This window comes from Rhinolophus sinicus, chromosome 2 (assembly GCF_057876585.1).
Source record: "Rhinolophus sinicus isolate RSI-liver-muscle chromosome 2, RSI-T2T, whole genome shotgun sequence".
NCBI classification, from domain to species: domain Eukaryota; kingdom Metazoa; phylum Chordata; class Mammalia; order Chiroptera; family Rhinolophidae; genus Rhinolophus; species Rhinolophus sinicus.
Window position 1 is genome coordinate 32,568,896 of NC_142502.1, and position 23,984 is coordinate 32,592,879.

General features: G+C 36.9%; 1 protein-coding gene across 1 annotated transcript in view; it reads right to left on the reverse strand.

Annotated features, from left to right (window-relative positions):
* The window catches only part of RSPO3 (R-spondin 3), a 76,247-nt gene that overhangs the window by 42,525 nt on the left and 9,738 nt on the right, over positions 1–23,984 (reverse strand). Inside the window, exons 2-3 of the mRNA XM_019729476.3 lie at positions 3,078–3,269; positions 1,383–1,529 (exon numbers count right to left, since the gene is read on the reverse strand). Coding sequence (XP_019585035.1) covers positions 1,383–1,529; positions 3,078–3,269 — 339 coding nt within the window. The remainder of the gene's footprint in view (positions 1–1,382; positions 1,530–3,077; positions 3,270–23,984) is intronic.

Sequence of the window (23,984 nt, forward strand, 5' to 3'; positions counted from 1 at the left end):
GACGATCTAAACACGTGCTCCTTTTCCTGGTTAAAGAAATACGACAAACCCTCTGCAACTCATTCTAAATTTCTGTTCTTGAATATTCCACAGAATTGTTTCCTATGTTTTTCCCACTGTTTGGAACTTATTACCTCTAATCATCAATCTCCAGTACCTACAAAATCGACAAACTCGAAGTGCTTTCTCATGTACTTTTTAACCTACGTTGAAGCTGTTTTTCTGTGTTTTTATTGACTACAGGAAAAAAAAAAAAGACTGAACCAAAATGAACCATGAATTGTTTCAGAATTGTTTTTTTTCCAGATACTTCTGAAATTATCTTTAACATTATCACCTATTTATTTCATTCTGCCAAAAACTTTGTTTAGAAATAAGTTTTCCATATGGACCTGAAATGGTGAAACCACCACTTTAGTGTTATTACTCTGGCACTTTAGATTCTAATGGATCTGTCTGTGGAGACCCCAGGGAAGTCCTGGAGACTATCTTGTACTGAATCAGGAGGACATTTGTGCTCAGATGCCAACATCAGCACAGCATCAAAGATTCTTGCAGCTCTTGCCCAGGGGATTTTGAGATTTAGTACACTATTTTCGCATTTGGTTTAGCATCTGCTCCCCAAGTGTTCATCAAACTTGTAGCTGTAGTAGCTGCACAGCGTTTAAAAGAAGGAAAATATAGCCTGACAGTGATCTGTTATTTACACAAACAACTTGTCTGAGGGACCTCCCTTCCAGGAAACTCAGTCTGCAATTAATCAGACCCTGGGAATGTCTCCTCTGTCAGTTTGAGTAAGTCCAAAATTCTCTCCTTGTTTGTGAATACCTGCGTAAGCAGGACATTTCATCAAAGCAGTGTGAAAGAAAAAAGTGAGATTTTTTTAACTGTATCAGTTCCAGTTTTCTAGGTCTTTGATCCATCTACTGAGCACTATATCAAGAGAATATTTTCCTCCCCTTGGAAAATAACTTACGTCACTGATTGAAATTAGCCATAGGTCTTTTGCGAAACTCTTGCCCTAAGGTAGATATTTTGTTCAAGACCAAATTTATGCATACGTAAATATATATAAATTACTATAAGTAAAATTTCATTTAATAATGATACAAAATAAATCTATAGTGGTCAGAATAGTTGAAGCAATTATCATGAAACAATTCCTAATAAATTATACAGCACCCACAGGGTGTTAAATTGTACTGTGATACATGCTGGGTAAAGCTGTGGGAACACCATTAATATGGAAGGATGGGGAGAGTCTCTTAGAAACAGCCCCTCAGGTTCTCATGAACTAGGACTTTAAGAAGCACTTCCATGGAGACTGATATTATCACCTGAGGTGTTTCTCATCCCTTCTAAATCTTATATTTTCTCCTCACCAATACTGACGCATTCCATAGTATGGTTGTTGGCTTCCAACCCTTCTGGGCAATTGTCAAGGCACTTTCCAAGGTGTAAGTAAAATCCACTTTTACACTTTGTGCAGAAATTTTTGTTGAAACATGTATCACAGTCAGCTTTGCATTCTGAAAGAGGAAAATGGAAAGAGAAAAAGGCTTTCATTAACTTAACTATTGTTGGTCCAGTTCTGTATGCTTACAACACAGTCACACACGACTTTTGTGTCAAACAAACATTTAGGGTTCAAAATTATTTTGCCAAAGTAAATAAAGAATTCCTCCACAGTCATTTGATTGATGTACATCAGTTATTGATGTCAAAATTATTGTACTGATTGCCTTATGAAAAAATTTTGGCAATACGTCTATTACCAAGAATGTCTATAAGACCAAGTATCTATTTATATCAAATGATAGTGAAAATTTTTCATCAGAAGTTTCATGAAATACTATGATATTGTCTTTGCGTTGTTCTTGAGGTCTATTCATTCATTCAACAAGTATTTGATTGCCGACTATGTGCCAAGCACTATTCTAGGTATTGGTTGACAGCAGTGAACAAAAGAAAAATAAGGCCCAGACTTTGCAAAGCTTACATTCACGGAGGGGAGACACCATAAGAACAATATTAGTTAGCTCTTATATGATGATAGCATAAGTCAGACACTACTACACATATTTTGCAATATTAATTGAAACCTTGCAATAACCCAATGAGGTAGCCCCTATTATGATTCCCATTTTACAGATAAAGAAACCGAGGCTCAGCAAGGTTGTCTAACTAGCCTAGGATCACAAAGCAGATTGGTTTTTAAAACCAGGTTCCAGAGTGATAAGTGCTCTGCAAAAACAATAATAATAAGAACAAAAGATAGGAAAAAAATGTGAAAAATGACTGATAAAGGGAGGAGGTTGGATAAGATGGTCATGAAATGCCTCTCTGAGAAGGTGACATATGAGCCCAATCTTGGATGAAGAGAGAGAGCCTGCAAAGCAAAGACGTGGGCAGAGCTTTCCAAACTCCCAGAACAGTGAGTCTAGAAGAGTAATTGCAAATGCTTTGAGGTGGGAAGACCCTGTAAGAAGATCAGTGAGGTTTATGTAAAGTGGTTGGGGGGGAGTCATAGGAGATGAGTTTGGAGAGGTAGGCAAGGCTACATGTAGTGTAGGACAGAGGACTGTAAATTATTTCCTAATTTACATTTTAAAAAGTTATTCAGTCTACAGTGTGGAGAGTAGACTTTCAGAGTCCTGATGACAGGTGATGATATGACTGTTTCCAACATTTATTTCCAACTGATAAATAAACATTTCAGGTGCTATACTGGAATCCTTCTTGAAATGAAAATAGCTGAATTGATTCTTTTAAGTCATTAAATACTTAGATTTTACAAATAATGGGAACTCGGATGGCACTAATGCTTGCAGTATTTTCCTATAGGTTCAATGAGTAATAACCATGAATGAAACACAAAACACAAAACTTGAGTGTTTTTTCATAAATGGTGAAAATTTTCCTGCCCTGAGGGCTAAGTCCAAGTATGTTTTAGCCTAATTGTCAGGTAAATATTATTATTTACTTAACGTTGAACAGCACAAATATTCTAGAGGCCATTTCAAATCTGGAACGTTCCCAAGGATGAGATAAAAACATAATTTCGTGTAGGCACTTACTTGTACACTTATTTATATCTGGATATCGAGTTCCATAATAGCCACTCGGACATGAAGAGAGACACACTCCAATCTGCTTCATGCCAATTCTTTCCAGAACAAAAAATAGTCTGGGCTTACATGACAAACATCCATTGTAATCTGAACATGTTGCACAGCCTCCTTGGCAGCCTTGACTGACGTTAGGATGCACTGGGGGACAAATGTAGAAAGACAAAAACAAAGGTTAAATCATAAATACAGAAGTTTAACGACATTCTCTGGGCAGGAGATACATTTTCTTTCATTAGCCTTCAATTTGGTGATAATGGGTGAATGAGTTTGGATTTTTTTCCCCTCTCTTTTCTTTGATCTGGTATTTTTTATATATTAATTTCAAAGTTCTTAAAATTTGAGCATTTGAAAAATAAAAAATATATTGCCTCAAACTATTTATAGATTATATATGGATTTATATATGGAGATATATACATATATAATACATAATGTTATATATAACAATTATATATATATATGAAGTTAAAATATTCTCATTGAACTAGCATCCTGACAGATTGGAGACTGTAATATTGTGCTCACTCATTGAAATCAATACCTATTAGTTTTGCTTTTCACTTGTATGGTGGTTGATAAGCACATGTCTCTAATTTCTTCAGGCAAGGATGACAACATAGACTGGGGCTTACCTTGAGTAAGGACACTATGTTCTAAGATATCTTTTTTCAACTGTGGCCTATTAGAGAACACAGTTTTACACTTTGATTTGATGTAAAATGGTGCTGAAACCATGTAGCTGTTCAGCACCCTATCCCCCAATGATAACCTGAAATATTCCTTCTCACATGAGTTTAATATTTATCAGTTCAATTGAATTAATGGTGGAAATATGATATTTATCTTGCCAGTGTTTCCACGTGGATCATATGTATTTTCAGTAATTTTTCCCCCTTCTTCCACCTCCCTCGGCCCCCACTCCAGTTCAAGCCATTGTTTCTCAGTCTAGTTGTGTAGGACACAGCTCCCTGGCTCATGCTGGTATTATGAGCCTTGTGCACAGTCGTCGGTTGGCCGCTCACAGCAGCCCACAGCAGCCCACTGCAGCGCATGCCAATCTCCGGCTGCTCATGGCAGCCCAAGTCCAGGGAGAGCTGTTGTTCACAATCTTAGCTGTAGACAGTACAGTTCACTGGCCCATGTGGGAATCGAACTGGCGACCTTGGCATTAGGAGCACGGCGCTCCAACCACCTGAGCCACCGGGCCGGCCCTTTAGTAATATCTATAATAACTTACATTCAACATTTTATCTTTTGGGATATTCTTATAGTTTTGGTGCTCTCATCTACTCAAGTGAAATACATATTTGGTGAGGACATGGCCCATCCACACTAAGGACTACGGCTGCACATATTCCTGAGAATTCCAAGGTTTCCAAGAGTCACCTATTGGTGTGGTAAGTCTATTCATTAGCAAGTCTGAACAAATATAAGCCAACATTCGGAAAATTCATGTTACTTGAGACATTCACAATTTTAAGCCTTCTTTCTACCACCTGGTCATTGACACGTACGTGTGAACTGCTGGAAAATTACTGACTAGGGTGAATCCCTCATGTAGCTGGTGTTTGGGATGATTTCTTCTCCTAATGTATTCTCTAGTTAAATACAGTATTCATAGCTTTACTGTCCTTTCAGGAATCCAGAAGAGAAAAATTCTGACTCTTATGAGAAGCAAAGGTTGATGCGTAGTCATATAAAAGCATCCCAGTGTATTTCTGTCTACTTTTGTTGGTGGTGAGAGGGTAAGCTCTGATGGATCTTACCATTATTAAGTCTTCTTCACAGTGATATTTGATTATTACTAAGTTCTTTACCACAAAAACAAATCCCACTAGGCTTAGTTAGAAGGGATACCCATAAGCCCAATTATCTTTACCACAGGGGTGCTGGGGTTAGCTACAGAGAGGTCACTCAGTTGACCAGCATCCTCTGCCTAGAGGAAACCATCCCTGAATCAGCCACAGGAACCACAAGCAGCTCATTCTCATTCCAAGACGTTTTGTAAATAAACTGAGGAAATGTGTGGGGGAAGGGAAGTCTGCTTTTCCTGTACATGGTCCTCTGTGGGGTGGGGCGGACATAGAAAGGACCACAGGAGGTTTAGACATTATAGGACCTGAGGGACTTGTAAGTGAAAACTGCTTTCCAAGTAACAGGGTAATTTTTCATGCCAGTAACTCAGCATTGGAGACTTACAGAAAATGTGTAAATATTTTAAGCGGGAAAAGACCCTAAAAAGGAAAGGGGTGAAGAGAGCTCCAAGTGTTCTAAATCGAACTGGCCCACTTTAAGAAGAAAGAGGTGTAGATAAAAACCTGTAAAACCTTTTCATAAAAATTCTATGGAAAAGTAGACCTCAGTTTGAAAGAAAATCACTCCAAGCTCAGGGCACTAAGTGAGTTTAAATGAAGACAGATTGGACTGGTCCACGTCAATCTATCCCTATCTCTGAAACGCAGCTGCTCAAAGGAAACACAACTATAATTTTGAGCACCTTGAAACATTTGTCAATTATGATATAGGTTTAAATAAATCATCTACAAAAACAAACATGACTCATGTTCAGAGCCTCAAACACTGACATACCTTAACATAAATTTCATTTACAAAATTGGGTTTTGGATGTTTGGAAACTTCTTCATGGAAAAGCTGTATAAGCCCAATGATTAGAAGTTTGCACCAAAATTGTGAGGACGCCCAAGTACTTGCTCATTACCCTCTTTAAAACTTTGATGAAATGTAGCCCAGTTGACTCACACACTGTGTTACAATCATCCTTTCTGTTTGCTTTCTGCCCCCTATTTTTTCTTTTTAGACAAAAGTTTTTGACAAAATAGATTTTTGAAAAAAGATATAGCTGTCCTAACCGGCAAAGAACATTCCTGTTTGTTTGTTTTTAATCAGGGAAACTTTAAATATGGCTGGCACAAATGACAGCAGACTGTATTTCTTTAGGAAGGTTTAACTATTATGTTGTGGGAGATAAAAAAAAAATTGAGACTATGAAGCTCAGATTCTATGATTCTAGATTTTTTTTTTTTTTTTTGCCATTGATTGCTTTCTTGAATGCTGTATAAGGATCACTCAAATTATACAGACAGTATTACACAACTAGACACAAATTTCCCAAACTTCATCTTCAGGCAAGTGTTTTTACTTTTTATATGGAAACCACAGAAAACTTTGCTCTGGGTTGACTGTAACAACCCTTTCGGCCTTAAAATCTTATGATTCCAAGACATAATAGAATTCCACTTCGTCATGCTTCTTCTTTGTTCCTTAATAATAACTTCATTTTGTATTTCTGAATCACCTTTTTTTCAAACAATGTTTTTGTACTATATTTTACATGGGCAATGGAGGTGTTGTTGGTGGGGAGGCTTCCTAAAATATCTGATGTTTGTACTTAACTTTAGAAAAGGAGTGGAACTTTTCAGTATGGAAGTGGCCATGGGGGAGCTAGAGAAAGAAACACCATAATGATCATATCAGGAAGGAGACCAGCGTGAGTTCAGTGCAACTGATGCATACGTAGTGGTTAATGGAGGTATGAAGAACATCCAGGAAATTGGAAGCTCAGGATAGATTTAAATTATGGAACGCTTTGTGAGCTGTGCTGAGGAAATTATTTTGTAGATATGGGGGATTTCGATCTGGTGAGTAATTTGATCACATTTGTATTACAAAGCTAATTTCCCTGATAGTGTGGCAGATACAGAAAGCAGGGGAAGACTGATGTAGTGATTAAGATAAAAGACTGATGATAGCTTAACATATGGCACAGTGAATGTAATATGATGAGGAAGGTATGCATAGTCCAAGGATGTTTAGGAAGTGAAATCAAACATGGTGACCAACAGAATGCGGAATAAATAAGAAAGAGGATTGGAGAAGGTGTGTTTAGAGTTCCTGCTAATGGAAAGGAGAGGGATAGCTGGGGGGAGTAAAAGCCTTTAGTTGGAGGTTTGGGGCAAGATACATAAGAATAAAAAGGGCTAAAAATATAAACATGGTTTGGGATCATTGATTTTGCAGATTTTATGAAATATCTAGAAAGTGATGCTCAATAGATGATGCTTCATATTTTGATAGTTGCTAGAGATGTATATGTGAGTCTCTGGTGGTAGCTACTTAATTAGAGAAGACATCTTGAAATGGAGGTACTGAAGAATATCAGAAGAAGGAAATGTCCAAAATAAGGGACATTTGGTAAGAGAAAAAGAAGATATATTACCAGCTTACTTAAATAATAGTTTGTATTTCTGTACCATTTCTGATTTCAAAGCATGCATCTCATAGAAAACGAAATTAACTGTGGTAACTGCTATGAGAAATGGTAGAAGCTTTCACAATTATTTATTTTGAAACTCCAAGCTGGTACTCAAATAAATGCTGTAAACTACTGGACAAATAGTGAGTTTAGATCAAAAGTTAGAACCTAGCTCTTTGATATCTCATACCAATCTCTTTACATACAAGTAAACTTTAGATGTGTAATGTGGGTTATTGTAAGTGAAAAAATGGGCTGAATTCCTGAGAACTTTAAATTGGGATCTTCTAATTACAAATGTGTCAAATATATGGTAAAATTAGTATATATTTCCCCAAAATTAGAAAACAGGAAAGTATCTTTTTTTAACTTGCATATGAAGGTTACATATGAAATAAGTATTATATTAATGCATAACTTAGACCAGTTTTCAGTGTCTGAACTATTTATACTCTGAGTAAGTGAGTTCAGTTTTTTCTTTAGCTGTTAAACAAGGCTTCCTACTGTTTCTCTATTTGATAATCTTGTGATGCATAACTGATGCAACAGTTTCTAAAGGCTACTGTCATGTGAGTTATTCAACTTTTTTATAAAACTTCCAGAAAATAGAATTTTAAATGGTACTAGAGCATTTGCTATATACAATATTTAGCTATTTTCAATGTTTATGACATACCCAACCAATTGCAACATTGCAAACTCAGTTCTGTTTCTGTAACAATTTAAGTGCAAGCTTAAAGGTTCTGCCTTACTTTAATCCCTTATTAAAGCCCAACTGCAAATTTACTAACATCTATTATAAATTACCATGTGGAAGAAATCCATTATTGCCTGCTGCCAATTACCTCTGATGGTCATTTATTTGTGGCTAGAGAATTTACAGAAGTACGAAATTTAATAGACTTTAGGCTCTAAAACTGGATTGACTACGTTTAAAGGAAGTGCTACATACGTGGCATTAATGTGTTGATTTTATAATTCATATAATGAACAATTAATAAATTAACAAATCTGATAAAAGTTATTTTTAGGCAACAAACAAACAAAAAAACCTCGAAAACCACAGATTCCCCCTATAGCATTCTGGTCTTCACAACACGTTCTGCCTGCTGTTCTCTACCGAGTGGTGTAAGAGACGGGGTAAGTAGAAGAGACCAATGGGATTCTATAATCAAAGTTATTTTTACATCTGTCCTTTCCTCCATGTTCTCTCCTCTGTTATAAGGGTGTCCACATTGACTGGATGCTCCTTGAAGGCAGGAGTCTGATTGGTCTTCATAATTTCTTGATAATCCCAACTTCTACACAGGGCTGCTGTTTATTTAATAGGTTCTCAATGAAGAATTTTTGATTATTGAATGGATAAAAGGAATAAATATAAAAGATAAGCTATGTGTGTTTTTAAAAAATATATAGGTGTCAAACTAATAAACATTTAACAGGAAATATCTGAAAAATTAATTTTATTTGGGCTGTGCACATCTAGTGCAAAAATCAAGTTTCAAAACATACACTTTGAGGATGCTTAATTATGAAATAAATCAAATAATGAAAGCTTTTCTAGGTACTGTTTACTTCAGTTAGCCATTCACCTAGAGAAAAATGTAGACTTCTTTTCTTGCCTAAACTAGGACAGCATATTTCTATCAAATTTTGGGATTCAATTGCTATAGAATCATTTTTACATGTAATGTAATGTTATGGTTAGGGAAAGACATGTTTTGTGGTTCCTTTGGAATGTTTGGCAATATTCACTTTAAGAAAAATCTAATGTTAAACATTTGAGCTTGGCAATCTCTTTCAAATTCTATTGAACCAACCCCAGAAAACATTGAGAGTCAATATTTCTCATTTGTTCATAAGCTGAAGCATTCCAGGCAGAACTGACAATAACTAGAACTCCACAACCATTGGGACATTTTGAAAGTTATTGGTACAGATAGCAAAATATCAAAAGCTGCTTCAATAGATATAATTACTTACGGGCATACAACACTCCTTTATATTCTCAAACAATGATATGTGGAGGAATAAGGGTCTATCATGATCCTGTATTATTTTTGACTAATAATTTGTTGAAAGAGGCACATGTTCATAAATACAAACGTATAAATTTTACTGTTTTTGAAATACTGTGTATCATCTGATGGCTTTAAAGTTTTAATATACCAATGCTTTAATTATTACATGAACTAAATTTTATTTATATTATTTAAATATACATATGTATGCATATATATATAGACACACGACACACACACACATTCTATTTGGTCTTTCATCAACGTCAAGAGCAGAGCATAGACATTAATTGACCTGAACAGTTAGGATAATAGTGTCTGTCACATCTTTTGTCCCAGTGAGTCAACCTTAAATACTCTGCAAGTTTGTGCCCACACCAATGGGTTCACAAATTCCTACCAGTCTCAGAGAGGAATGTGATCACTAGCTGCTGAATACAGCCCAGTTAGGGCTCCACCATTATTATGTGGGGAAACATACTGTTTTTAATGGAAACTATTTCTTTGAGAACTTGGAAAATCTTTCTCTTTCTCTTACTGAATAATAATTTCCTGAAGGGAGTCTAATATTTATATTCTATAAATACTTTAAAATAAAACCACAGCAATAAAACAGACCTAACATTAGGTAGCAATTAGCTAGACTTTCCACTAAAATCAAGCCAGCTAGAAATATTAAGAAAATGGCTAGCAAATGATGACAGATATAGAATTCCTGAAATCTAAGATATGATGACTATTTGGCAGCTAGATGCCAACTTGGTGGCTGATGGCTGTGCTTTGTCTATGCACAGGCTATAGAATCAGACTAGAAATAAAAGATGGACAAAAGTGAGCTGCATCATATATACATTGGGGAGACTCTGATTAAGATTTGCAACAAAAACTTCTGATAACTCACTATGTGCCCAACACCATACATGATGCAGAAAATGTAATAGTGAACAAAAGACATTGGGTTCCTGACCCCAGGATGTTAATCAGTAAATAAGCAAGTAAACAAATAATTGATTCAGTATTGTGATGAGTGCTGTGAAGGAAATAAACAGATGGATAAGGTAGAGAGTAGCTCTGGGGAACTACTTTAAATATGGTGGTCAGGGAAAGCCCCTTTAAGAGGGTAACTCTTTAGCTGAGACCTGAAGAATGAGAAGGAGTCAGCCATGAAACCTGAGAAAGAGTATTCCAGGTGGAGCATCAGCAAGTGCAAAGATTTTAAGGCTCTGGGAAAGAATGAGGCATGAGGAGCAGCACAAGGGGAGCTAATGAGGCCTCTGTGCTGTGAGTGGTATGAGAGACATTAGAGAAGGAGGTTAAAGCCAGATCCTACAGGCCCTGTGGACCAAAGAAAAAAGCTGGGATTTCATACGAAGTGCATTTAAATTCTGCATTGCAAGTAAATATCAGAGAGAAGGGAAGAACACATTTTGCCTGATGCAGTTATTCATTTTAATTTTTGTTAATTTTATGGGCTATGAAACAGAACCAGCTTCTTGTATTCCATAAAAACATGTTCTCTTATTAATTTTTATATTAGAGGAGAATGTTCTAACTAGCCATAACTTGGGAATTTACATTCAGATTATAACCTTTGAAGAGACTGTGCATTGATCTACGTGTTCTTTGCTCTTGGGAAATTTCCTTGGGAACATTTCATTTCTCCTTTGTTCCTCCCATCTGCTTCTAGCAGTAATTTTAGTTTGCTTTAGGGTTTTAAATTTTCATTCTCTTTTCCTGGTGTGTGTGTGGGGTGGTGGTGGTGGTGGTGGTGATGGTGGTCAGGAGAAACAGGAAAGTTATGAACTATATAAGAGGTTATAGGAATGGATAAAAAGAATAAAAACAAACATTTTGCAATCTCGTGCATAATCTTTTTGTATTTTCTGAATTCTTGACATTAGCGATGCATGTTGACACAGTCTAATTTAGAGGAACAACACTATAGTTTTTGCTTTTAGTATAACCTTCCTTTTAGAATATCAACATTATGTTCCTTTTTCTATTAAATGAGTTAATGACCGGCTAATCCCAAAATTGCTTCTTCAAAAGTATTGAAAACTATATTAGTTTTCCTATGACCTACCAGATCGCTATAGTTGATTCTGCAGCTGAAGCTGCAACAAAAAAAATTTGTAGAAACAAAAATAGTGGTTCTTTTCCTAACCACAAGTAGAAATTCTATCATAAGGTTAATGCACTCTGCTACGGGTGTGAAATGTAAGGTACTGAATCAGCATCTCCAGCTGTAGCTAAGGGAGGGAAAGCTTCCCCTTCTCCAAGTGGCCATGTTCCCAAGTGGAGGTGAATAGAGGACAAGAGGGTGTGGATAGGGGTAACGGAGACCCAGTTTCTGTAGAAAGCCAGGACCTGTTGATGAGTTAGTGGGTGGTAATAACAGCGTTTTTCATGAGACAGATCCAACAGTATTCATCCAACAGTGGGAATCATTATGTGCTCTGGTCTGGCTGAGACAGCCGTTTTTTTTTTTTTTTTTAAGGAGAGAATTAATTAGAAATCAACATAAACAGAAAATGTGATAGTTTGATGGTAATGAATCTGCATGGGTGTGATTCCATAACTACTAAGTTCATATTCTTGAATGAAACAAACTTCAGTTTGTGCTAAAAACAAACTCCACTTTGTTATATTATGAATAAACTTGGATCTTCTTGCCACATAACATGCTCAAGTAGAATATCTGGTGGCTGAAGTCTTAGCATAAGCAAACAGCAGGCAAGGGACTTGTGGTATTTTAACAGGCACGAGAAGATGTGCAAATAGTGGGTATACCATTAAATAAATCCAGCTTTATGTGTTACATTTAAAGTCCTGAGCTGAAAAATAAATGGATTTTTCTTAGATTCACAAAATTGCTGAGAGAACAGGAGGTGCTAACGTGCACCTTTGTGAATATGATGCATTTGTGGACGTATGTGTCTACTCACTGTATCACTACCTTATGCAGAAATGGGCCCCGCACACTTCCCAGAGGAGCACAGAGAGGGGGTCATGGAGAACTGGCTTTGGATTCAGAGTTCTGACATTTACTAACTGAATAACCAAAATGTATCTCTTCATCCAGCTGTTCATTTAAACAAATTATGTAATATCCAGACACTTTGCTTGTTAGTGGGCATCCAAAGATGGATAAACCCATAATCTGCATCAGGGAGTTCACAGTCTGATTATTTATTTAGACAAAATTGTTTACCTCTTTGAGCCTAAGCTTCCTCATCTGTAACATGGGAATATCTACTGGATAGATACGGGGTGGGGGTGGGGGGAATTAACTGAGATCATATGTAGGCACCCAGCCCTCTTACAAGCACTCATTACAAATCAGTAGGTGTAAGACATTTTGTTTTACCCGAGAAGTACTAACTCTATCCTTGTGTTATGTGCACTCATTTGAGGTAGCTAGAAACTTTAGTCAATAATAATTCTCTCAGAAACCTCCAAGCAAGGAGGCTGGATAGAGGGCAGATGCTGATGCTTCTTTCTAACACAGAAGAATTGGGGAACCTCAGAGAGCCAGAGACTAATAGTCATAGGAAGAGGCTACTTTTGAAGGGCTGCAGACACAGCTTTTAACAGGTATAAATGATGCTCTCACACAGCATTCTGGGCAAGAAGTCCTCTGGGATCTACCCGGAAGACAAAAACCTGCTTAAACAGACTGAAAGAGGTAAGGCATGCTATAGAAATGATCCCCAAATGGTATATAGAACCTAAAGGTCTATTCCAGTGATTCTAAAACTTTACTATGTATAAAAATAACCTGGAGTACTTTGTAATAATTCAGATGCATAGGTTTTATCCAAAAGATTTTGATTCAGGAATGAAGAGGTAGGCCTAGGTAGAGCATTTATAAGTACCCCAGGTAAATGTGATACAGGTGATACAAATACTATACGTTCAGTATCACATAATTCCCATCTTTACAAATAAGTATTTTTTCAGTGATTATTGGAAATAACCCTTACAGGGACTGAGAGACAAAACATGGTCTCTGATCAAGAAGCCAACCATACATTTAGTAAAATAGTCTTTTTCTATTCCTACAGGCCATAAATATATAGACCAGAAATGTAGTGCAACAGAAATGAAAAGGCAGGAAGATTTACTGATGGTTGAAGTATTTGAAGACTATAGAAAACAGTTAGGAACAGTTATGAAACTTAAAGGAAAAGAAGAACTTAGACAAATGGAGAACATGGAGGTCTATACAGTTGATTAGCTCCCAGCTGATAGAATCGCAAACCTTTGGAACTTCAGAGGGATCTACTTTAAACAACTTTCCCAGAACAGCCTAGTAGAACAAATCTTATGATATCTGTCGGCAGCCAGTATAATTATTTTACAGCATCTCCTCACATTGAACATCTTAAAACATCTCCCCACATTGAATGTCAATCTATCTTTCGGGAAGTTCTACTACCATAGAGCATACCCAATATACAGTGGTACCTTGGTTTTCCAACGTAATCCATTCCGGAAGTCCATTTGAGCTCTGAAATGTTCGAAAATCAAGGCACGGTTTCCTCTTAGAAAGTAATGCAAAATGGATTAATCCATTTCAGACCTTTAAAAATCAACCCCTAAAACTGCAAATTTAGCATGAATTTTACTATCTAATGAAACCATAGATCCATAAAATTGATGGCGTTCATAAACTGAGATGTTCGTCAGTGGAGATGTTCAAAAACAAAGGTATTACTGTATTTTCTCCTTTTTTCTTAAGACAGTTTGTCAAACAGTGCTTGGTGCTTTAAATGGAAAGGTGGATAAGACCTAGGATTTGAAGTATGATGAGAAACCATAAACAAAGTAAAGCCATTGTGGTAAGGATTATGTACAAGACCTTGCCAGAAAGGAAATAACTAACCACCTGGAAGCACCTACTTGGAAGATCTGACATTTGAACTGAATTTTTAAAATAAGGGGAAACTGGGTGGGGATTTGAATTTAACCTTTTATGCATTTTGGAGTAACTACTTATGGACAGATCAGTGACATTATCTAATTTGGTTTTAAGATCTGATGGCAGAGAAAAGAATCAATGAAGGAGAGATTAAAGGTTGAGAGAGTCAATGGGATGTTATGTTCTATACTTGGTACTGTTGTTAGCTGAATAAGAATAGATGGTATACAAAAAAAGGGCATGGATTTTAAAGTTATTTCCAAAGAAGAACGGGCAGGATTGACAGGATTTGACAATCAATTTTAAGTGGGCAAGTGAAGGAGTAATAAATGCTGATTTTGTGGTTTCTAACTTAGGAAACCAAGCACAAAAGCACGTAATTAACTGAGAAAAGGGGATTCAGATATCAAACTAGAAAGATAAGTGAGGGAGGGAGAACAGCAGGTAAAAATGATTATTTCATTGTGAGGTCCTGGGGGCTTGGACTTGTCTTACTTCCCCATTTCCCCTTTGTATTTCAAACACTTAGCCTAGGACTAAGCATATTAACAGGTTCATAATAAATCATAAACAATAAATACACTCCTTCATTTTATAAAAAAGCAAAACCCCACAAAACTACCAAAAAACCACAACTGAGGCTTATGGAGTTTTGGTACCTTGACTAGGATCACCCAGCGTTAGTGGCACACTTCAGGGTTCTTTTTGTTTGACTGAAATGTAAAATTTAGGGAGAGAAAACATTAAAATTAAACATTAGGAGCAGGCTAAGAAGTTCACTGTGAAGGTAAAGAAACATCACTGCTTAGAGGTGATACAAATTTAGGAAATGTTCACATGTTACAGGAATTCAGAGAATAAAGTTGGGGGGATGCTTCCAATACAGCAATTCAAACATCACACCTGAGCATGCAAGAGTTTAGGTATGGAATCCAAGCATTTTCCAAAGTCAAAGAGAGCTAAATTGCTAGAGCTAAGCTTGATTTCTTAAAGTAACAACATCCCATTACGTTTTCCAGTGTTTGCAATCATTCAGTTCTGGGTGAGGAATTGTTGTGGAGACAGGACCTGGAAAGTTAGTCATGAAAATTGCCCAGAGTAAGAGCAGAGACACCTGACAGTAATTCCTTTGATTTTCCCTCATCTCCAGAGGATAAAACAAATTTTCCTGTGGTCCATTATCAATGATCAATCTATACTGAGACTACAGAGACAAAACCTTTTGTTACAAAAAGATCCAACATGGCTCATTTTCCATCACACCTCCAACAGGCATGTTGCTTTGGACACTCTGCCTCACCAAAAGGCTTGCTGATCAATTTTAATCAGGAGCTAATTTCAGGATCCTAATTCATTGCCCTAAATCTAATAAAAAAATGATTATAGACAGTGAAATAACAAAATGGGATTTTTTTCTTAATCATCTTACAAAATAATACATCACTACAAGTCTCTTTTTAAAAATTACTTTTAGTTGATAAGAACTGTTAGGGGAGCCACGGGCTTAGAGTTTTATTCTTAGATTTCAAAGCATTTTTGTTAAGTCTTTAAAATAGCTTATTTGGCACCCTTTTCCCTCCTATCTCCTACCCCCCATGAGGGGCTCACACAAAGTTATTCAAATAGGAAAGGACTTTAAAGATCCACCAATTCACCATGTCAGCCAGTAAGAATAATCTCATCTGAACAAAGATTTCCCCTAACTTACATGTTTTTAATGTCAAACCCAAAGAAATTATACTAATAGCAGGAACTTTACATGAGATAAATGGGGATACTGGCAATGCAGGAAAGGCCATGAACTTCTAGTAAAACAAAATAAATGTCCCCTATAAGAAATTTGAGGCTGAGTTCTGCCACTTAAAACCTTTGTGATACTCTACAAGCCACTTAATATTGTTAAGCTTTATCTGTAAAATGAGAATGGTAAAACCTGCTCTGCCCATTTCAAAAGGTTATTGAAAAAAATCAAATAAGCTATACAAAATTATGATACGTTATTATTAATAATGGGCATAATGACCTGCCATGCGGGGTCTCTGGTCCTGCTCCCCACATAAGAACGCAGGATATGGTGAGGCCAAAAAGGAACACCCACGGAGCCATGGATGGGGGGTTCATACCTCTATAGTCATGCTGGCGCACGGGTTGGAGACACAGGAAGCAGGCTCCACATGATGTGCAATCCGCCGGCCGCTTCTCTGCCAACCAACCAACACTGCAAAATGCAAGCTGCACTTCCTAGCGTAGCCACGGCAGTTATATCAGTGGCTAATGGCTAACTGGTTACAGCTGATGGCCAACTAGTCACAGCTGATGGCCATCTACTGCCCGAGCCAGCACCTTTCCATGTGAGGTCGAGAGCCTGGAAGCTGCTCTCTGGGACTCTGTCCCCACAGGTACTTTAGAAACTCAGGGCCAGACTTGAACCTAACCATTCTCAGGAACAGAACAAGAACACATGGGATAAGAAAACTGACAACTGTGTTTGATAAGAGTATGCGTAACTTTTTTTTTTTTTAATTGTGCCCTATCATGAGTCACGTTAGACTAGGCCAACGGTTATAGTAACTTTTTAAGATTTGGATTTCATGGAGTAAGGAAATAAAGAAATTGTGAAATAACTCTTCAGCCAGTGAACAGATAATTCTCTTTGAAATGACCATGGGTTATTAAACAAATAAGAAATGAGATTGCCAGAATGTCTGCAGAGCACTTCTCTAGAATGTTACTCCTTGAATCATCCATTTGCTATGTAGTGTTTGGTGTTACAAAACGGCCACAGGAGTTGTTTCTACTCTGTTCTCCACTGGGAAGTGACTTCAATCAAGTAACTACTTTGGCCTTTTTTTTTTTTTTGTCTGAAAGTAACGTGAGGGGATTATGCTGTATCCCCAAATCTTCCTTACTATTAAAATATGTTGAACACCTAACCCACACATGTTCTTTCTCGAGTATTTTCTATTTCACTAAATTGCACCCATTTCCAATCACCGTTTCCTATGGAGTCTCTCTCCTTAATTAACAGAGCTCACAACTTTCCATTTCCTACCACCACTTCCTACCACCACCACCACTGCTAACATTTAGCAATTAGAGTGATGTTTTAAGAACAATTGTTATGATCTTATCAAGCTCCTGCTTTAAAAACATTTTAAAGGCTTCTCATTGCACTTCCCAAGTAACCACTTCTGTCAATGAGTCTGGTTTACTCTCTCTCTCTCTCACTCCTTTTTGTTTAAGGGGGCATTAGTAGTTTAGTCTGAGCTGCAGAAAGAGAACTCTCCATCATTTAAACCTCCTCTGGCATTCTCCTTTAACAGGCTTAATGAAAAGCAAAGTGTAATGGGGAAACCGTCCTTCAGGTCCGAAGATCTGGATATACACTTAGTTCTACCATTTCTGGCTATGTCATTGTGGTCTGTTCCTTAATTGTTTTGAGTCTTAGTTTCTTCATTTATAAAATAGTTATCAATATATCATGAGATTGTTTTGAGGGTTACACGAGATAACTCATAAAAATACATGATAGCTACTCGAAACCCTTCTCAACTTAGTAATGACATACAGAAAAGAACTGGATCATGTTATTTTGAAGACTCTGAATTCTGGCAACGGATATGTTTAATGTTATCAATTGATGTTAGGCAAGGTCATCAACAGACTTACATAAGAAATTCAAATAACTTGTTGATACGTGTTTGCCAAACTGGTACTTTAAGTAGATGGGATTGTATGTTCCATGCAGTGGTCAAGGGCTTACCATAAAAGGTTTGAAAAATGCCTCAGCGAGATGGACAAAAAAGAACTATTTTTAAACATAAAATATTTTAATGTTTGTTTGGTAAAAGTAATTCCAGTTAATGAACTAGTGTGAAAGTTCAACTATAGAAATTAGTCAATGTGCCAAAAATGGAAATTCACTCAGCCAAACTATGCCACTCCATTACAAGCTTTACCTAACAATGCCAACTACGTTTACAGTGCGCATAGCATACTTCCTATGATTGTCACAAACGTCATGCTAAATGATGACTCTCGTTCATTGGTCATAAATTTTCAGACAAGAAAACACTGAGAGGCCCAATAAATTCCAGTGTTTTCAGTTGATCTTCCTTCCACCTTCCTGTTTCATCCCCACGATGTCTAGTATCTTTGTTTTCCAGGGAAGAATCTGGGTATACATTAGGGTCATTTGTAAACTATCTAATTTCCAATTCTATTTAAACAAGCCTTTTAAAAAATGTTATAGAGCTTATAAAGAGTAACAGTTTTAATTTATCTTAAGCCAAATATTATTTAATTTTGGCTTCCTATTTTCTTTCCTTAACCACTGTTACAGGCGACAATGGCAGGTTTCATGAGTGTTTTGCTCACTTTTGTAATACGAGCACATACTAAAGGTTCAACAAATGGCTGTTGAATAAATGAATTTATGCTGTTTGAATTAGGACTAAGTTTAATTTCAATTTTCCTCCATAATTTTTCCCCAACAAACCTTCTTTTTTTCACTTGTTATCTTTCTAAAACTATGGTCTAAGAAACTGCATTCAAGTACAAAAAGAAATTTATGTTTTTGAATTCAAGCCTTAACTCCACATTCTCGAAATTTTGTCAGACAACTGTCTAAGGTTAGAGCATGCTACAAGAAGGGAAAGGAAAAGACCTTTGATCTTACTGTTCGAGGGCCTTCGAGATTAGAGTCCTTCTTTCAGGTAAATGAAAGATTATGAGTCCCATTTCATAACGAATGAAGCTGAATCACACACTAAGTGATTTCTCTAAATTTTACAGCAGAATATTAATTAGAAACCAATCCATATGTCCCCCTAATATGGATTTCTCTAACCATAGTCCAAACTCAAGAATATCTAGGTTCAAGGAAGGCAGTTAGAAAGGTACTATTCTCCTTCACTGAACTTTATGAAGTTTCGACTTCATTTCTCTTATATTTATTTTTATTATTTTCTTTTTTAAATCATGAACAGATATAGGATTCAAGTGGGACTCAATTGGAGACTCAGCAGTGAATGATCATCATTATTTGCTTGAAATAAAAGAGAAGTAAAATCCCATTATGGACGTTTCAATATTATTTACATAGCATCTTTTTTTTCTAAAATGCTTTTCTATAGAAAAAAATCCTAATGTAAAGCAAAAAGAAAAAAAATCCTACTCCTGTAAAGAAAATCTGCTGCATATACTAATGAGAAAACTTAGATTGTGACTTGTCAATAAAGAAATTGAATTAAAATTTATATTTTTTCATATTTTAGTGTAGACCTTAAATCATCAAAGGAAGGAGGAAACAGTAACTAGTCTAAAGTATATATACCTGTTCTAATCAAGTATCACAGTAATCATTAATACTGTAAAGTTAATTTGAAATTCAGTCAATGAAGCCTCTGATGTTGTAAATTACTGAGATGTATAGTCCCCTGGTATATAACAAATAGTTGAAAATGCCATGCAAACAGAAAAGCAAGAAGTGGAACACTGGGGAGCTTCCTTGAGCTAGCGGACTTGAGGCTATTTTAACAAGTGTCATTTGATATCAGCATTCGAGCCCAACCATTATGCCTTTCAATAGTTCTTGAATAATGATACAGAAACCAGAGCTTACATCAGATAGGGTCTCAGATGTATTAGTTTATTTTGGTGGGAATATAGAGAAATAGTTAAGAACTACGTTTGAACTGTCATAGTAATAAATAAAAAACTGTAATTACCCTCAACCTTTTTTAAGCCATTAAAACACTAGTAGCAAATTTTTGCTACTTTCAATTTAAATTGAAATCATTTCCCCTAAATTCTGTGCCCTTAAAACATGTCATCTCTATAGTGATAACTTAAAATAATATTTTGCAGTTCAGATTACATACAGTTCAAACCAATTCCTGTCTTGATTCTTTTCCCCTTAGTCTTTTCTTCAGTGTACAGTATTGGAGTCTGTGTATCAGAAACCATAAGGCCTGCTGTTGCAAACATTAATAAGATCTATTATTTAGGAGCAGTTACTCACACTTTGTTTAATCTCTAATGGAAAGGATTTCTCTAAATATTTACACCAGAACAGTTGTCAGAATGAATCCTGCAAAATTGTTGGCATACTCCCAGGAATAGGGGGCTGGGTGTGGGGGAGGGGAGATGCCTGGGTCCTGGTCATGTAATTTTAAGCAGCCCTAAAATTTCAGGGAGCTGCTTGCTAGAATATCAAGGGTTTGTATTAACAAAAAGATACATCAGTGTATAGACCAGTTCAAGGAAATATCTGAACAGCCACTTTCATTTATTGTGCTTATAAAAATGACTCTCCATTTGCGTCAGGCTTAAAGGGATTATTCAGGTTCCAGGGACCCAGTAAATAAATTGTAGCTGAAGAAAGAAACCTGTACAAGAAGCATGAAAAAACACCAAACTTACTCTGTGCAACGGTCCTCAAGGCACTTAATATATAGAAATGACTTGCTCCTTCCATGAGCTGCTGAGTGAAAATCAGCATGCAAGAGTTAGAAAGGAGAGGATTGAAATCTGCCAAGATAAATGCAGCAGTGTTTTATAAATTAACTCTGCTATCTGTGTGTTTGTTTTTTCTTTGGAAGATTCTACAATTAAGGCTGTTCAATTCATCTTAGTAGCGGTTTAGAATTTGGGGTGTGGATGAGGAAGTGAGTTTGGGCTAGGAAGGGTGGAGAAAATATCCTGCACTGGAAAATCTTGGCAATTTTCATTTGAGATGTGTTCTTATCTGATGAATGATAGCACTTATGTCCCTCAGCCTGTGGTTTAAGTAGTTTGGTTAAAAGCTATTACTTAAAGTTTTCTGGTATTGTAAGCCCTCCATGTATAGTATGGGCAATATATTAAGTTCAGAAGCAAACCGTTTATAATGAATTCCTGGAATGTGAGATGTCTACATGGGTGCTGAAAATGGCAGCAGTAGCCTGAAATGGTTTGGAGCTCCTCTTCCTGAAACTCTCCCTTATTCCTTTAGCAATTAAACTTTGAGATATGAGCACATAATGCTCACAAGTCTGAAAACACACATGAATCAGGGCTGGGTCTTGGAGGCTTGGAGTTGGATGAAACAGCACATGCTATTGATTGTATTAGGGCCCATATGCATTGACATGGTCCTGCAAGCTAATTGGCTTCCAAAGGAATCCCGCTGATCGATATTAAAGGCTTGGATCTACATCAAGCTCTGGACAGACTGGGAAGTTGGATGGATGTCTTAGAAATGCGCTATGTGAAAGAGAAACTACCCCTTTAAAATTATATTAGTCTTTGCAGAGGGGGCTAAGAGTTACCATCTTGAAGATGGCATGAAATGAGTGGGTGAATTGAGGCCAGAGGGGTTGGGGAGACCATCTTTGTGCTTTATTTCTTGTTACCAAATAGTAATGAGGGTACTTTTGGACTTAGATCAACAAATCACTCGTAAATTGGAAAACAAGATTGAATTCTGTAAGAAACAAATATTCAACTGCTCTCAGGATGTGCTCATTTAGTTTGTGGCCAAGCCGCATTTGTCCATATCATTTGTGTTTCATGGCAGAAAGTACATGCCATCCAAAGGCAGTGATACAGGGAAACACAGGTGTCACGGTTTTGCCTCTAAGTTTCCAAAAATTAGGATTCTTCTATTCTTAGATTATTTCATGGTCAAAGTTAAGACCAAAGAAAATGAAATATATAGCTCCTCTAGATTAGTAACACACAGACTGCAGGTCGTTATAACCCTCTAGTGTGCACCGTGCAGGAGGTCAGTGTTTATTTGCCAAATATTACCTGGAGATTGCCAGCTGCCAGAGAAAGCTGGACAGAAAGTGAATCTGACTGCCTGCCTGTCTGTGGATTTAAAGTAAGCAATATTACACATCCACATGTTTAAACAAAGAGAGCTAGTAGTCATAGGCATGCTGAATATACTGAAGTCGTTCTGAATCATAAAGGAATGTGAAACTCATCACATTAAGGATACAATCAGTGGGAGCTCTGTGTCTTTGTTCCATTAATGATCAATCACAAGAGGTGACAAGAGTATCTTTCCTCAGTATCTGAGGCATTGCCAATAGTTGCAAAGGCGAATTTTCACTTAGATATAATTGCACTACTTGAATATTTGCCTATAGAAAGGTTTACCAATCTTCTAGTTTGTAACCTATTAAAAGTTTAAAATTAGAGTACTGCTTGGTTACAGTATCAATAACTTCTGCTTAGCTGCTTATAGCACCGTGTTTCCACATGGTATTGTTCTCAGCACAAGAAGTCATAAGTTTGCTCTTGGCCTTTTTCAAGCTTTATAGAGATTTTAGAACTCCTGTCCTGGTGGAATGAATGTACTACTATTTTCTTATTTCCAAATGTTACTTTGGTAATATTATATCTACATTGACCTAAGGATGTTTACAAGAATCCCTTCCCTTCCCTTTCCATTCCTAATCAGACACCTCTTTTACAAAGATTCAGACTAAATTCCTTGGGTTCTTTTTATCTACTCAGGAAGGGAGGAGGAGAGCTTGGAATGATGACGACAGGAGCTCTGTATGTGTGTGTTTGTACTCCTGCAGGCAGACAAGGTGGTTTATAAGATGACGGTGACACAAATTTGCACGTATACCAGTGCATACTTCCATCTCTTGCATGCTTAGGGTGAATAACCTATTGAGGCAAAAAAAAAATTGGTGGAAAGCATTGTTTTCTGGTGGATTTCCTGCTCTCTGTAACTCATGATTGCTCCCAATCCTTAGGGACAAGTAACTAGGTCTGACCACGGAGCAATGGCTCAAGCGTGCTGTGATGACCCTTCTCCCAGGGAGCCTGGCTTTCTTCAGTCTAATTACTTTTGGCAATTGTGGTTATTGGGATTTGGCCTAGTGACTCACTAGAACCCAAATTCTCCCAAGGAGCCCCCTTAACAAGCAGAATTAAGTCTGACAGGAAGCCCAGACTTCCACCTCACTTTTACACGGAGCTTTCCCTGCTTTATGAAAGGTTTGAAAATCCTTCATGGACTAGAAAAGAATAATAAACAAGATTTAATGGAGATAGCCATCCAACGAAGAGCACATTAGGAAAGAAGTAAAAACAGTAAGTTCACAAATAAACAATGTACCACAAAACTTAACCCATTATGATAGAGTTAAAGTTATGCTATCTATAGTAGTTTTACTGATCACCAGTAGTCAATCTAAAGTTGGTCAGGAGTTATAGAAACTACAAAAGAAAGGGATGTTTATTGTTAGGAGGTTTTCTAACCATTATGTTTTTCCTAAAATCAAAGAGGACACTAGGGTATATTACTAATCATCTAGTAAGACATGAAAACAGTTGCTTATTATTAAGTGTAGCTTTGAAAAACATTTCTGGTATGGCCGATCCCCCATCTTCTCTCCTATTTCCTGTAGTACCTCACTCACCCATGGCATATAGAGTTCAGCAGTACACCCACTCAGCCCTGACTGCACTGTGTCTAGCAGCAGTGTTCTTATTCTATGAAGCCAGAATCTGTGAAACTCACCATCACGTCCGACTGTCTGCACTTCGCTCTCTTCTCTTAGACTCTTTGGCTGAGACAATTCTCTATCAGATAGTCTTGTCTGCACTCATCAGTGCCACAAGTTTAACAATACTCG